Genomic DNA, 16,793 nt, shown 5'->3' with positions numbered 1-16,793 from the left:
GCATAAAGACGAATGAGATCAGAGTAATTTGATTTAGAGGACTGAGTAGGGGACATGTATAAAACATCCTACCCCATAAACAAAGAGTACAGCATTTGCCAAGAAGCCATGGGACATTTGAAAAGTTAACCATGCTTAAGCCACAAATAAACTGCCAGCACATGGCAGAAGGCATAAATAATTCAGCCCACATTCTTTGACCAGGACACAATAAAAGTAGATATTAATAATGAAAAATAAACATACAGGGCTTCCAACCACTGAACTTCCAAATAGTTGGAAACCTAAAAGAGAACTTAAGAACATAATTAAACATTATTTAGAAAAGAGTGAGGGGGAATAGGTTAAAATGAATGGATAAAGCCTGCATTATGGTTTCAGGAGAATTCATAGCCTTAATTATTCTATTACTGAGCCCAAAGCAACAAAATTAAGTGGACTAAGGATCCGAAGGGGAAAAAAAAAACTGACCTCCAAAACAAACCAAGGAAAACAGGAGGCAGGCCCAGTGTGGGAAATTAAATGTTAAGAGATGGGAATGACATTGGCAACACAGAGCTGGCACTGTCTCTCTTCCTCCCCTCCTCCCATGTGTGTGTCATTGCGTGTATAGGCATGTGGATGTGTGTGTTTAGGGTGGGGTAGGAATCATAACAGTAAGAAAAGGAGATGAAGTAGTTTAATTTGAGGATAACCACAAATTCTTAGAACTGGGAGTTAGAATACTTAAGCACAAAAAATACAGGCAAGAGGTTTTTTTTTAATTTTTTAATGCAAAAGCACATGATTTCTAATCATACACTAATAAAATCCAAACCTTCCATAAGATTCAAATTATCAAAATGACTTCAAGAACACTTGAAATGGGAGGGGAAGGGGAAGAAGGGGAAAAGGAAAGAGGAACAAGAGGAGGAGAATGGGGAGATAGTGGGGAGGAGGGGGACAGTGATGGTGAGGTAGAGGATGGAGATACCTCTGAAAAATGAACCTCCACTAAAAGGCACCAGGCCCAGATGGTTTTATGAGCTAAAGTTGTTCAAACTCTAAGGAAACAAACAGCCATAGTTATCCCAAGACCTAGAAACACGTGACAGGTCTCCCAGTCTGTACACTCTGACCCTTTATACCACAGAGACAAACCATAGCTCAGTCTGGTGATAAAATAAAACATGTTTTCTCTGAGCAGATAGCAATGCCACTAAATTTGATATCATTGGGTACCTATAAGCCCATGTTGTTCCCCAGCTCTTTGAGGGCAGAGGCTGCTCTTCTGACCCCCACTCACTCCCCAGAAATCACTAGGCACATTCTATAAGCTTCATCCTGCCACCTAGCCCTGGCTCCTCTGGCTCCCCTGGCTCCCTGGCTCCCATTGGCTCCCAGCCCTGCCAGGAGCCAGCTAATGCCCAGGCATTCTGCCTTTAATCCAGCCCCTTGTTCTTTCTTTGGTTCTAGTCTGTCAGCTGTTGGCTAATTACTGCTCATGTCAAAACAATTACTGGGAAGAAAAACTAATTTTCCATTCAACCATTTCTCCCCACACAGCAGTTCTCGCCTGACCCCGTTCTGCTATTTGTCTCTCTACTCCAGGCAGACACGTTCAGAGAGCCTACCAGTAAAAACGAGAACAGTTAAAGCCCATGAGACCCAGGGCCTTTCCCCATGAGCAACCCCACCCTCTGGACTCCTAATTCACCAGCCACTGGCCACAGAATAAATGAAGCCCAAGTGGGGGACATCCAAGATCTCTAGCCTCTGAGAGGGAACTAAAATTAATTGATCAAGTATTACCCAATCATAAAGAACCTAGAACAGGGTGGAGATATGAGAAAAAGCAGAAAATCCCAAACTCAGGGGTTTTTATGACTTACAAAAGGGAATGAAAAGCTTCAACCAGTTGGTAACTGCAATAACTTCAAAGGAACCCATACAGGCACCCACACACTGACTTCCATCTCATGGCCCGTCAGACAGAGGGCTTGAGAGATGAACAATGAGAAGGGGAGAAAGACACTTGGTTAAAAAAAGAGGAGGTTGGTGAGGGGAGAGCGATGGGACAGGGAGAGAGGGGACAGATAAACACGGAGAGACTAAGTAACAAAGCCAAGAGCCTATGCTTCTCAAATTCCCCTTCCCAGGATCTCTGCATTCTCTTTTCAGCTCCAGTTCCTGTTATAAAAAAGTTCCTTCCCAAGCCCTAGCATCCAGGGTTCTTCTGCCTAAGAAAACAAAAGAACAGAGAGGAATAGTTCTGGACACCCTCATGCAACTCCTTAGGCTCTGACCTGACTTTGCATCTCTTTGGAATGAGTGCAGTAATTTATCCTCCTTCTGGTTAAGAAACCTGGGAGCTCTGGAGCTCATCCTTCTGGAAATCCATCTATCTAATCTTCCTGATTCATCTATCCATCCATGCATTCATCTATCCGTCCACTCATCATTCATCCAGCCATCCACTCACCTATCAATCTACTCATATATATATACATACACACACGTATGTATACTCATACACACACACACACACACACACACACACACACACACACACACACACACTCCCTGGAGGTATATCCATCTGTCTGTCTACCCACCCACCCATTCATCAATCTCTCTATCCATCCATCCATCCTCTCCTACATTAAAGATAGTGAGGCACTGTAGTGCACCACTTTTGAGAGTAGTTTTATATGTACTTATGTGTGCTATGGATATCATGGGCAGAAGTGTCCAGCACACACACACACACACACACGAATGCACTCACGATCCAGGGCAATGACACAGACTCCTATGGGATTCACTTTTGAGAACCACAGTTGCAGGAGAACACCAGAGTGGGTTGTGTGGTCAGCACCAGGTTATAAGCAGGCCTAGCTCTGCACCTTTCAGCCCCAGCATGCCTTGAAGGTGCCTCTTCAAATTCAGGTTCTTCAGAGAATTCAGAGTCTTCATCAGGCCATTCAGGGGAGCAGTTTTACAAGAATAACCTTTCATTCTAGAAACTTCTGTCTAGCCACTTGGTCCCTACTGTCTACTTTGGGTGTCGAGGATGTAGACTGTGGTCCCAAAGATAAAATTCACAGTGCATTTTCTCCCATGGCTGTGATTGGGTGAAAACCTAGGGCAACACAGTGGGATCAACCTCCTGAAACTCCTTGGATGTTTATCTACCAGGATCACAGGTTCTAAAGGAGCACAGCCCCTTTTCAACAGGGAGCACAATGCCCTCCTTCCCCAATGGCAACAGAGAGGTCTAATTCAGGTTGTGGAGCAGACTTTCAGTTTGAACACTTGCTAATGTGTAATATCAGAGAGTCCTGCTCCTGAGTGGGGAAGGCAAGCATCCAGAGCTTCCTGGCTTAGGGCTGAGCATGAGGGCGTGACTTGGAGCCACTGCAAGTCTCTGCTCAGGGAGACATAGCTGTCTGCTGCATACTTTTCAGGCTCACTTCTCAGGCTCCTCCCAAATTCTGGGCCTCTCCTCTGTACCCAGGTCCCCTTGGGCTTTTGGAGACCTAAGAATAACCCCCTAACTTAACCCAATCCCTAAGGCTGGCAAAGACTGGTCCTAAACCCTGTCTTCCCAAACACCCTCCCCTATGCCCTACCAGGGCAGCCCTGGTAAGTAATAGGCGTTTCCATCTTTAAAACAAAACAAAGCAAAGCAAAACAAAAGCATAAAAAACAAACAAAAACCCCACCAGTTCAGTGCATACCCCAGGCCAGAGGCTCAGGTAGAAGCTCCCTGGTTACATTGGCTCTGATGGATGCACCATCTACTGGCTACAGGTGATTTTTTTTTTTAACAAACCTTATTTAAATAAAATCTAAATGCATCATAGACTAGAAAATGTGTACTCATAGAGAAAACTTATCAAGTCCAAATAAAGTCTGGCATTTAGTTAAGAGTAATGCATGAGGCTCACTTCTTGGTTTGGACAAATGGACTCGGCTGTGATGGACATTCATAGGGGAAACTGAATGGAAGATATACCAGGCAACCTTAGACTGTAGCTCAGTGGTAGGGGGCTTGCCTAGCTTACATGAAGCCTTAGGTCCCATCCCCACTGCTACCATCATCTTCTTCAAAAATTAATTTGAAAAGAAAGGCTGTACGGGGATTTTTCTGTGCTATTTTTTCTACTTGTTTGTAAGCATAAAATTGCTCTGAAAGATTTTTGAAGTTATTAAATTAAGTAAGCTAAAATTCTAGGGTTTTTTCACACTGCACATATGAAGAGCACAAATGGCCAGTGGCCTTGGTATTGAGCACAAGATACAGATTCTGTTCATGGTCCTCACAAGCCCTACAGGGAGGGATAGCCATTCTCTCTGCTGTCCCTCATCCTACAAGTGACTCAGACATGACACTTAAAGAAGGCCATTCCTTACTCCATTTTCCTCCCCTATGTCTGATACAGTTTTTCTCTCCACAAACCAATCCTTCCACAATGCATGCTAAAGCAGCCCAGAGAGGGACTTTGATGTCACCAGCAGTCACTGAAAGGCTCTCAGGAGTTCTGTTGTGGTCTGAATGGCTTTTCATTTAGAAAGCCTGGCGGTAGGCAGCACTAGTAAAGCCACTGAATCCACAGGGCTCCTCAACTCTGATGACATTAAAAGAGGCAATGTGGGCCACGTCCCCAGCCCAGTAGTCACTGTAAATATGACCCAACAGTTAAAAAGAAGAATGGTTCTGAGGGCTCAGGTATATAACTACGTCTCTCCCCTCCCCCCTCCCCTCCCAGTCCAGCTAGGAACCTGGCTATTTTTGTTAATTGTGAGAGGAATGAACCAGCCCTGCCCTGAGCCTGAAGGGCCTGTGGAAGGCAGGAGGGCCCCTGGAATTAAAGCTGAGCCCCCACCCCCACCCCACCCCACCCCTGTGCAGCTTAGTGGGGTTAATCTGTGGTTTCCCAACATTGTTTAGTGTTCCATGTTTTCCTTCAGGAGGGGCCAGAGGGATGTCTGTGGTCTGTGGTCAGGAAATGTGACTTGGTTTTCTTCATTGCCCTTCACACACACACACACACACACACACACACACACACACACACACACACACTGTATAAAACCTCTCCACTACTAACAGAAAGCATAGAGCTAGTGCAGCCTGGCAGCTGCTCATGAAGTCAGCACTGCGTACCCATCAGCTGTCCCCTCCTTTCCACCTCCACATGCAACATGAAAGCCAGTGTGCTCCTCTTTCAGATCGCCTGGCTTGGTACCAGGCTACCTCCCTTCTGTCCAGACCAGCCTGCCCCCTCATTCTGTTCCCAAGCCTTAGGACCTTTGACCTGGTTGTTCCTGGCCAGACTCACTGACTCTCCCACTCCTCCCCAACCCTACCATATCCTAAATCTTGTCCTAAATGTCACTTCTTCGCTAAGGTCTTCTGATTTCCCAGTCACTGTCACATTGCCCCACTTTCACTCCTTGTTAGTGCGTAGAGGGATCACCTGGCCTATTTCCTTTGTGCTCTCTTGTCCCAGTCCTTTAGGATATCTCTTCCCTGGGAATGGGAAACAGTGGCATATTTACTGACAAAGGAGGCTGACAGGGGCCAAAGGATGGCCCAGTGGTTAAATGCACTTGTTGGACGAGCCTGACAATGTAATTATGATCCCTGGATGTCATAGTGGAAGGAGAGACCCAACCCCCCAAGTTGTCTTCTGACCTCTGACGTTATAGCACACACATTGTCACACACACACACACACACACACACACACACACACACACACACACACTCATAAAATCCAATCTCTGTTAAACTAAATAGGAAAAAGAACTAGGAAAATAAAACAAAAAACAACAACAAGCAAACCAAAAACTTGTGATTCCCTACAGAAAAATAAGAGTGGCCACTACTTCATTTTTTTACTTAAGAGACTTGGATTCAAATATAAGGAAAGACGACAACAGCATACACCAGTCTCTGCTATCGTTCCGATGGTACTTGAGGATGGGGAGGAAAGCAGATGAAGACAGCAGGAAGATGGAGCTTGGAGGATTGAGGTTAGAGGGTGGGGTAGGGCGGTAGAGAATGGATGGGAGTGGGTGAAAGGACAGTGGTTGGATAATGGAGGGCAGATGATAGGAGAGGTGGAAAGAGGCTGATGAGAAGGAGGGAAGAGAAGATGGGAGATGGAAGAGAGGGTGGGAGATGGATAGAAGAAGGATGATGACAGAGGGAACGGGAACTGCCCTAGTTAGCTTTAATTGCCACTTTGACACAGCCTAGAGTCGTGTGAGAAGAAAACCTCAGTTGAGGAATTGCCTAGAGCATATTGGAGTGTAAGCATGCTTGTGTGTGGGGGGGTTATCTTGATTACTGATTGATGCAGGAGAGCCCAGCCCACTGTGGGAGGCCCCGTCCCCATGGCAGGTGGTTCAGGGCTGTGTAAGAAAGCTAGCTAATCCTGAGCCAGTGAGCAAGCCAGCCCACAGTGTTCCTCCAAGGTTTCTGTTTCAAATTCTTGTTTGCGCTCCTGCACTGACTTCCCTCGGTGATGGACTGTGACCCAAAGCTGAAATATACCTTTTCCTCCCTTCCATTATTTTTGATAAGAGCTTTTATCACAGCAACAGAATGAGATTAGAACAAGGGCGGCCAGTTAGGTGGAAGGCAGAGAGCAGATGTAAGGAAGGTGACAGGAGGAAGGGGAGATAGAAGCTGGACCACTGACGTATCTTTCTGCTCCATAGTGATCAGTATCAAAGTCATGAATCTAGGTCAGGCAGGCCTTCTGCCATGATCGCCCTCTGGGCTCCTAATATATGAATGGTGCAAAAGAGACATGGTGGGAGAAGCAACATGGCTGACACCCCGAGAAACAAGTTAAAATCTCACAAATTAAGACTGCCACTTACAGTAGGCATACTTCTATTTTAAATACCACTAAGGTATGAGGGGGGGCTTAGTTACCCCCCCCCCGCCAGTTGGCATAGACTCTTCTGTAAACAATACAGCTGGTGTGGCCCCACATTAAAATGGGTGTGAAACCAAAGAGTGGGTCCTAGAATCCAAGACAGATTCTCCCTGCCTGATAATCTTCCCTGTTCTCACAGGTCATGGCCCAGGGACTCCTGAAAGACCAAGGTCACTCACTGCCGTGGGCCGTGTTAAATGGAATTCCTGTCCCCCAGAACAGTTCCTTGACTCCCACTGGTGTAAGCCCGGAGTCTTTGTTGTGGGCCTCTCCTGTGCCCTGTGGGACATTTAGCAAGACCTCTGGACTCTTCCTAGAGAATGCCTGTGGGTCCTTCCCCCTGTGGTAGTCTCAAGACACGGCCTAATGCCCCCTGGAAGGCAAAGCCTCTTGGAGCTGAGATCAGACAGGCTGAGAAGTACAGGAAGGGCTGGGAATGGATGAACACAGTGGGGGTCCCTATAAAATGTGTTGATACATCTGGGTCTCTTCCAGAACAGGGTGTGTCCACCAAACCTCCAAAGAGAGCCTGGCCACTGAGTCCCTTTGCCAGAGTGCTGGTTATGCAGGACTCTATGGCCTTACACTTGGGAAATGCTATTCTAGGTCGCTGAGGTGTGTGCAGCCATTGCCCAGGTCCCTTCTGACACTCTTACCTATGTCCCCACCATCCTTAACTCTTTAGAGGCCCCGCACACTTGATGCTAGGCTGCAGAATGCTCTTGATATGCTTCTAGGATGTCAAGTGAGAGTCTCCACAGAGGTCTAAGCCAGCTTTACCTGGAGGACAGCACCCATGGGTGACAGCATAGGGCACTGATAAGCCTGTATGTGTAGTAGTTTCTGTGTGTAGCCAACTGATGACTTGTGAATTCATGTAACAGTGAAGCCAGGCTCTGTGTGGAGGCTTAGAGACACCCAGCCCCTCCCCTGAGTACATCATTGAATGACAACCTCAACCAGGAGAAGAACTTTGTATGCAGTAAGGGCATACACTGTGATGCAGACTGAGAGGTTGAGGGCTCCAAACAGAGTAGTCAGGGGAGGCTGCCTGGAGGAGGGAAACCCAGAAGAAATCAAAAGTTACTCTCCCCGTTGGCAAGCTCTGAAACCTGAGTCCTCAAATTTAAGAAACAGCTGTCACCTAAGATGTTTCTGGACAATCCTCATACCTATATGGAGTGTATAACTCAAATGCCACCACTCAGCTACCCAGCTACCTTTGCAGATAACTCACATCCTCACAACAATCCCACTTCCTTTCCAGAGCATTCTGCTCAAGAATTCCCCCATAAAACTCCATCTTCTTTTAGCTTCCAATTCTCAATGATGATGACAGCCATGTGGAGCTGTTCTGTTCTGTACCTGGAAAGATCTCTGACCTCTGACCTCTGACCTCACCCAGTCAACCATCCTATGCACTTCAGTAGTAAAGAACCCAGAGCTACAGTTGGTCCTGTCTGGATATGCCACCATTTTGGGAAGCAGGCTTCAGGGATCTGGGTGGACCGTCTCCATGTCCAGGCCACAAGATTCCACAACAGGACCCAGAGCTTCAGCTTCATTGTGAAAGTGGGTATGTAGCCCTCCCAGTAACCCCAAGCTGCCAATTGAATCTTACCTGTTGGAGGCAGAGAGCTCCTGTGAGGGCCAGGGCTGGCTGAAATCCCAGGAGAACTGCTGGGCCGTTCCCAGGTGGTCTCTAGTCAAAGAAAAACAAGATCACTTTGAGAATTCCATGATGGTGCCCAAGTGTCACAGAGAAAAGTGGGCCAGAGATGGCAGGTCACCTTCCTTCCTTACCTCAGCCCCATGGGAGCCTCCTTCCTGCCTATACCCCCTACTCTCCACCCCCACCCCTCTTGGTGTATAATGGGCTGGGCTTGGGCACCTGACTGTTATCTGAACTTGGGAGACTGAGGCAGGAGAATCCCAAGTCACCCTAGCTACATGATGAGACCATGACTCTAAAAAACAAAAACAAATCACCCAACTAAGGACAGAACAGTAGAGTCTGAAGTGCCTGGGACTCACTTATTGGCCAAGGACCATCTTTCTACAGACCGAGGTTCTTTGCTCTGTTCTTGGGGTTTGAGGCTACCATAGGCTTTGAGAAGAAATACCCTGTGTGCAGCCGGGGATTCTGGGACTAAAGATGGAAGCCCTAGGGCAGAAATACAGAGGAGTGGGGAGGTGTCTTGGTTGGGGTTTTATTGCTGTGAAGAGACACCATGACCATGTCTTGGTTGAAGCACAGTTTTGGGTGGTCTTCCTGGCCACTGTTCTGACACTCAGCTACACAAGCTGATCAGAAAACTAACCCACATTGCAGGTCTATCACTGTTCCCCAGAATGTAGGGCTGTGAGTGGAATTCTTATAACATTACCTGGTGTTTTTTTGTTTTGTTTTGTTTTCTGTTTTTTGTTTTTTTAAAGCTAATGACTTACTTTGGTCGGGTATGGTAGCCCACACCTGTAATCCCAGCACTAGGGAAGCTGAGGCAAGAGAATTAAAAGTAAAACCAGGGCTTGGTAAGATGGCTTAGCAGGAAGAGGCACTTGCTGCCAAGCCTGGTAACCTGACTTTGATCCTTGAAACCCATAAAGTAGATGGAAAGAACACACACACACACACACACACACAGAGAGAGAGAGAGAGAGAGAGAGAGAGAGAGAGAGAGAGAGAGGAGAGAGGAGAGAGAAGAGAGAGAGAGAGAGAGAGAGAGAGAGAGAGAGAGGGAGAGAGAGAGAGAGAGAGAGAGAGAGAGAGAGAGAGAGAGAGAGAGAGAGAGAGAGAGAGAGAACAAGTTTTTAAAACTTGAGCCGCAGTGTGAATTGAAGGCAATCTAGTTAGGTTCTACCTGGAGACAAACAAACCCTTTCTCACTGTACACATTTGGAGAATGAGGGACAATGCTAGGAAGAAACAAGCATTACTCATAATCCCACCCTCAGAGGTCGACATTCCCTATAGTTTGGTACCCAGGTGTCCATTAGTTTACTGCACATGGATTTTTTTGTTATTTGGGAGGAATCTTTCGGTAGTTTTTTGAGGATCTAATCTAGCCTAGTCTTGGACTTGTAGTGATCTTCCTATCTCAGTCTCTGGAGTGACAATATTGCAGATGTGTGCCACCACCAGTGGCTGCTGACTGCGAATCCATCTTTGAAATAGAACTCAAGCTCCCTGCATTCTCTCCATGTGACTCTCCTTTCAGGGAGACTGGACAGTCCAGAGATCATGACAGTGGCAGGAGAGGGGGTCTGCACTCCATCTCTGCCACTGGTGACCAGTACAATCTGAGCCAATTCCCCAGCACTCAGTTTCCCCTTCTGCAAAGTCAATTTTACAACAGCAACAGCATCAGTGCTCACTGTTATACTGCCATGCTTCGGTCATAAGATTATTTTTAAAATTAAACAAAATATGGATGGATATAACATAATCCAATAAAAACTTCTTTCACTGAGAAGTTAATTGTTTCAGATGATGAAAACACAAACAACTCTCCTTCTATGGTTATTCCTGACTATGAATCCAACTTGAGTTCTCCCTCGGTTTCCACCTCAACTTCTGTGGAACCCTAGTTTGTTCACACCAGCCACCAATGGTCTTGCCTCCAGCCTTGATGGGCAGTCTTGAAACGATGTCTGTGGCCAGGCAATGATGGCGCACGCCTTTAATCCCAGCACTCAGGAGGCAGAGGCAGGTGAATCTCTGTGAGTTAGAAGCCAGCCTGGTCTACAAAGTGAGTTCCAGGACAGCCAGTGTGGTTACACAGAGAAACCCTGTCTTGAAAAACAAAAACCACAACAAGAAAATTGTGTCTGTGTTTTGGGGAGCATGAATTGAGGGCTCTGGGGAGTTGACTTAGCATGGTAACATGGTTCCTTCTTCAGCTGTGGTAATGCACATGAGTGGAGAAGACCAGCTGGAGAGCGAGGAGGAGGCATCCTTGAGCAAAGAGAGGCAAGGTTGGGGAGCACTCCGACTTATCATATGAGACTCTGTGTTCCACAAAAAGGGGGTGCAGGAGCTTCCTTAGGCAGCTTCCTCTAACCCAGCTCCCTGTAAGGAAGGCTCTTCTCCCATTTGCCCGTGGTCAGCTTACTTGGAGGGCAAATTGCACCCGAGTCTACAGCATCAGCCAGGGTCAGCACTGGCCTTCCCCTCCAGTTCTGGCCTCTTGGTTTCCCCAACCCAAGGTCCACAAGCAGAAACTACCTGCGCCACCAGCTCTACCTTGCTCTGCTTTTCCTCATCAAACGGATTTTGGCCTGTAACTCCCATCAGTGGGTCACTGATCCTTGTGTCCTTGCTTCTCCCTATATGATCTGATCTCCCCATCTCTTGGCTTTCCTTTCTACTTCTGAACCCCAGGACTAGTAGACTTCCAGCTCCAGAACCTGTTTCTTGTCTTGACTTTCTCACTTGTGAAAAATCCCTTCCCAACCAGGTACAAAGGCGACAGAGGACAACCCAATTCTGTCCTTTCAGCCTGCCCAGTCTCTAGGCATGTTCCTGTGCCTAGTAACCACCATCTTGTGTATTTAAGAAGTCTCAAAGTGCCTCCTTTGCCATGCAGACTTCCAAGAGTGCTCCCTTTCTCTAGGACAGATACTCTCTGCCCTCCAAAAAAACCCAAAAAAACAACCATCACCAACAAAAAGCCACCAGAATGGGTATGGCAGCTTAGCACCCCATCCTTGCAGCTGCTCACCAATGAATTCCTCTCAGGATGCTGGCTCACCCAAGGTGATGATGGGGTTGGTGGGAAATGGAAGTACACATGTAGACATTAGTCACAGTGGGGGAGCAAAAATTCTGAGGTGGCCCCTCCCCCAGAGCTCTAGGTAGAGCTGCAAAGGGTGGTCAGCATCACACTATTGATGGCTTGCCCGCTTCCCCAGGGTGCCTGCCTCCCCAGCACCCACTCTGCTGGCCCTCAAATGCACAGGCATCTACCTCAAATTTGTCTGGAAACTTGAGCCAGGGCCGAGCACAGCACACATTCTGCAGTCCTTTGAGGGTCAAAGGTTTTTACTTTGTCATCTGTAGTTTGTCCTTGAGCACAGCCCTGCCTGGTTCACTGCTCACACATGGTCCCTTGCCAGCCAATAGGGCTGGACAGTGTGATAGTATGTGGACAACCCCCACCAGGTGTGCTCCTCAGCAATCTAGAGATAAACCCATTACAACCTAAGCTCAGGGAAGGTCCCCAGAGAACTGTGTCCCATTTGTTTGTGCTACTGACTCTGTTCCTTTAGTGGCTGAGGCCACTGACCTTATTTTAGAAGAAGGAACACCTCACACACTCTCATCTCCAGCTGATGTAATATTCTGCTATTTCATCTTCTGGCCACCACAGGGTCCTAGTTCTTACCCTCATCTATCTATCTATCTATCTATCTATCTATCTATCTATCTATCTATCTATCTATCTATCTTTCTGGAACCTGCTAAGCATAAGCCATGAACAAGCAGGGAGAGATAAGAACATGCTAAGCAGGGAGAGATAAAAGCAGAGCCTGAGTAACTGTGGTCCCTGCTGGCTGCCTCCGAGGCAGGCCGTGGGGAGGGGCTAGTGAAGAGGGAGGTTGCAACCCTTTGGGGGATCTCATATCAGATATCTTGCATAACAGATATTTACACTACAGTTCATAACAGTAGCAAAATTACAGTTATGAAATAGCATGAAATAATTTTATGGTTGGGGGTCACCACAACATGAGGAACTGTATTAAAGTGTTGCAGCATTTAGAAGGTTGAGAATCACTGGGCTGGGCATCCTGTAGTTCAGGAGGCTGTGGAAAGTGTCTTGAAACCCACAGAGAGAAGCTGGCATGCAGGTAGAAACTTGCTCTCTGAGAGGTTCCTATTCAAGGCTTCTGTCCCTGCACTCACTCTCTGCCCTGGGTCACTCCCAGTCCCCTGAAAATGCTATATCCTTCTACTCCAGTCTCAGCTGGGCTTCAGCAAGAGCAGGGCCTCTGCCTGATGTTACAACCCAGCCTGTTTCCTGGGCTTGGCCAGATCTGACCTATGTAAGACCTGAGGACAACTGCAAGCCTGGAGCAGTAATGGAACAGAGTGAGACCATCTGGAGAGAACACCAGAGCTCTGGCAGTATGATCACACCAACAACAGGCCCAATCCTATAGGTGACACCATCCAGAGGGAGGAAGCCATTTCCAGGTCTTCTGCAATGAAGACCCTATAATCTCTTTACAGTGACCAGGCTCTCTGGTCTACTCCAAGCAGGACTGAAGAGGTTGTGAGAGTAGAAGGAGCCCAGATCAAGACTTTCCTGCATTCTCTGGGCTTCCGTTGCTAGGACCTGACTCACTACAGGTGGCTGCCCAGGCTGGAACTGAGCTGCTATTACAAGGGCCCTGGACACTGTGTAAGTTGCTGTGAGGTCAGAATGGAAGGAGTGACCCGTTCCCTTGGGACCCTTTTCTCACCCAACCCAATTCCCACAGAACAAGCTCTCCTAATGGCAACCACTCCCTTTGGACCTTGTCCACTGAAGCCAGGACAGCCAGACATACACTGACAACTGGCCATGGGCGAAGCCAGCTCAGGGAGCTAGTTTTCTTATGGCCCATGCCAAGAGCCATGAATGCTGATTCCCTCATAGTAGCTTACAAGGCCTGAACTTAGGAGAACAAAACTTAGAAGACAGCATAGTTCAAAAGTTGAATGCCATGTAAATCCAGCTTTTGAAGCACAGGTGTCTGCTCTTTAATACAATAATGATGATTAAACAGAAAGCGGGTGAGACAAGAGCTATTAATCTTACATAGTCACCTCCAGGTTTTCGTGCCCCTTGCTAATACTAATACTGCCTGCATTGGGACACACATCTCCACTGGGAAAACGACAGGCACCCCTGGACTTCACCACTGGTCCTGAGTGTTTGCCGTGGGTCCATCTACAAGACATTGTGTCTTCAAATAGTTTTCACCCTTCCCTACAATGGCTTAGCTCATTTTCAGGCTCAAGTGTGGTGGCTTTCTTCTGCCCTCAGAGGCCTTGAGTGAAATAACAGATGTTAGCCAGCATGAGCAAACTCTGACATCCCCTCTTGTCTGTCTCTTTATTTCTTTCTCTTTCTTTAATGTTCCCCCCCCTTGAGACACGGTTCCATGTAGCCCAGGGTGGCCTTATATTCACTATGTAGCAAAAGATGACCTTGAACTTCTGATCGTCCTGCCTCTACCTCCTGAATGCTGGGGTTTTTGGCAATGCCACCATGTCCAACTAATGTAGTGCTGGGGTCCCATCCCAGGGCTGGCTGTGTGCTAGGCAAGCACTCTACCAACTGAGCTACATCCCCAGCCCCCCTTTGGTGCTTCTTACATTCTCTTTGCCCCTTGTTTAGTGGTGGTCCCAGCAATGGCCTTTCCCTTCAAGGAGAGTCTGCCTGGTATGTGACCAGACTTAGGTAGATGGCAGCACCAAGCTCTCCCTTTCTATTCCCTCTCCCTCTGTAGTCAGGAGTAGCGTCCCCCAAGTTGCTCATCTCCTTGCTAGTCTCTGGCACCAACCAGGAATGCGAGTCATCCCAGAAGAGTTGCAGGAGTCCTGAAGCCCTGCCCCAGGACATCTTCTGTAAACTGAGTGTCAGATGCTAGATCTGCAATCACTGCTTCCCCAGGATGTAAGTGTGCAGCTCCAGGATGCAAGCCCAGTCAGGTCTCCTTCGTTGCACCTGTGTGTACTGGATCCCTGCCCCTCACTGTCTTCTAGTTAGGAGTCTTTGGATCCATAGCATCCAATGGCTTCTTAAAAATGAAGTGAGCCTTAGGCTCCAACACCACCCTCTGAACAGGAGAGATCTACTCTCTGAACAGAGGCTAGTGCCAGCTGATATCTGGGATCTCCCTCAACAGTCACAAAACACCTGAGACAGTTGTTCTCATTTCATTTGGAATGAAGGAAACTGAGACCATAGCAAGATAAGGCCTTTCTGAGACTGTGGCATCAAAGGCCATCATCTTCAAGCCATGCTTGTTATGTCTGAGTTCTGTGCTCGGGCCCTCGAGCTGCAGCAAAATGATGCTATTTAACTGCTTAGCTACTCCTATGGGAAAATCATGCCCCCAATTAATATATCCACAAAACATAGAAGTGGGGCTCACTGTGTCTGGTATTGCTCTGTCACTACAGAGAAAACAATGGATTAAACAACCTCCCCTTCTACCTTTGGCTTAAATTCTATTGATAGTGATATGCCTCTACTTTTATGATTGTTAAAATCTTTTATCTTGTCAGGCATAGTGACATGGGCCTTTAATCCTAGCACTTGAGAGTCAGAGACAGGTAAGTGGATCTCCATGAGTTCAAGGTCAGCATGGACTACATAGCAAGTGGCAGGCTAGCTAAGGCTACATAGTGAAACCCTGCCTCAATAGAAACCAAAAATAAAAACTCTTATCTTACGATTTTAAATAAGTATGTATATATGTGTATCTCAGCTTATGATGGGGTTATGTCCTACTAAACCCACTGTCCTCATAAACCAACCCATTGTAAAGTTGGAAAATCTCTCTCTCTTCTCTATCTTTCACAATGCGCACACACGCGCGCGCGCGCGCGCGCGTGTGTGTGTGTGTGTGTGTGCGTGTGTGTGCATGTGTGTGTTGTGTGTGTAAATCTGCATTAATGAAAACATTTTTCATAGGATTGGGGAAGGAAGTTGTACCAGGAGACACATTACATTAGGTTTATGTTGGTTCATTGTCAAGATAATAAAACAAGGGGATTAGGGAAATGGCTCAGTGGTTAAAGCACTTGTCTGCAAGCATGAGAATGGAGTTCAGATCCCTAGAAGCCCTGTAAGATGCCAGGTGGGGCACAATATCCTGTCTGTAATTTCAGCCTCAGCAGATGGAGATGGGATGTATGCTGCAAGCTGGCTGGCTAAACTAGTGGCATCAGCCAGCTCTGGGTTTGATTGAAGGACCCTGCTTCAGTGAATAAGGTAGAAGAGAAACGAGTCTCAGCTTCAACCTTGGCCTCCATAGGCATGTATTTATGTGTACATGTACCCTTCCACACACGTGCTCCCATATGTATGTAAACACACATATGCACGCACATACACATGCACCACACACACACACACACACACACACACACACACACACTGTGAAAATGGAAAGAAAAAGCAAAAAGAAAAGAAAGGAAAGAAGGGGACAGATGATGTTATTAGAAGGACACTGTCATGTTAACAGGTGGCTGTGACAGTGAATCTCCAATGGCAGTGTGACTGGGCTAATAAATGCCTACAGGATTTGTGAAACACAGTTCTGAACATGTCTGTGAGGTTGTTTCCAGTGAGGAATAGATTGTGAGGGCTCTGAATTAGTGACGGCTTAATCCATTGATGAATGCATGGGAAGTGGTAGCAGGCAAGAGGTGTGTGCATGTACAGTATTTGGATGAAGTAGGTCACTGACATGTTTCCTTGGTAGCTTTATCTTACCCCAGTTCCTCCCTGTATTTCCTTTCTCTGCTTCCTATTGCCCATGCTATAAGCTGTCCTGCCATGAGGGAGAGACACATCTGACACCATGAAATAAGATCTTCCCTACCTTTTATGTTAATATAGTGATCAAGGAAAGTCTTGTGAGAAAGGGATGTTTAAGGAAAGACACGGAAGAGGTTTATCAGTTGTCTATAGCATGCTTCTGATTCCTCCAAAATTAACATCTGTAAACATGATATGTTTATTGTCTCACATGGTTTCTGAGGGTCAGGACTTAGAAGTGGGCTTAGCAAGGTCACTTTAGCTCAGGGACTCCCTGAAGTTGGTAGATGAAGTAGGGACATCAGAAGCCAAAATTCATTGC

The 16,793-nt window shown here is 46.9% G+C and overlaps 1 protein-coding gene across 1 annotated transcript in view; it reads right to left on the bottom strand.

Annotated features, from left to right (window-relative positions):
* The window catches only part of Gas7 (growth arrest specific 7), a 231,524-nt gene that overhangs the window by 44,869 nt on the left and 169,862 nt on the right, over positions 1–16,793 (bottom strand). The window contains exon 3 of the mRNA XM_027427111.2: positions 8,557–8,637. Coding sequence (XP_027282912.1) covers positions 8,557–8,637 — 81 coding nt within the window. The remainder of the gene's footprint in view (positions 1–8,556; positions 8,638–16,793) is intronic.

The sequence above is a fragment of the Cricetulus griseus genome, chromosome 7 (genome assembly GCF_003668045.3).
Source record: "Cricetulus griseus strain 17A/GY chromosome 7, alternate assembly CriGri-PICRH-1.0, whole genome shotgun sequence".
In the NCBI taxonomy this organism is placed as follows: domain Eukaryota; kingdom Metazoa; phylum Chordata; class Mammalia; order Rodentia; family Cricetidae; genus Cricetulus; species Cricetulus griseus.
The sequence above is the reverse complement of the archived record's forward strand: the minus strand, read 5'-3'. Positions and strand labels throughout refer to the sequence as shown.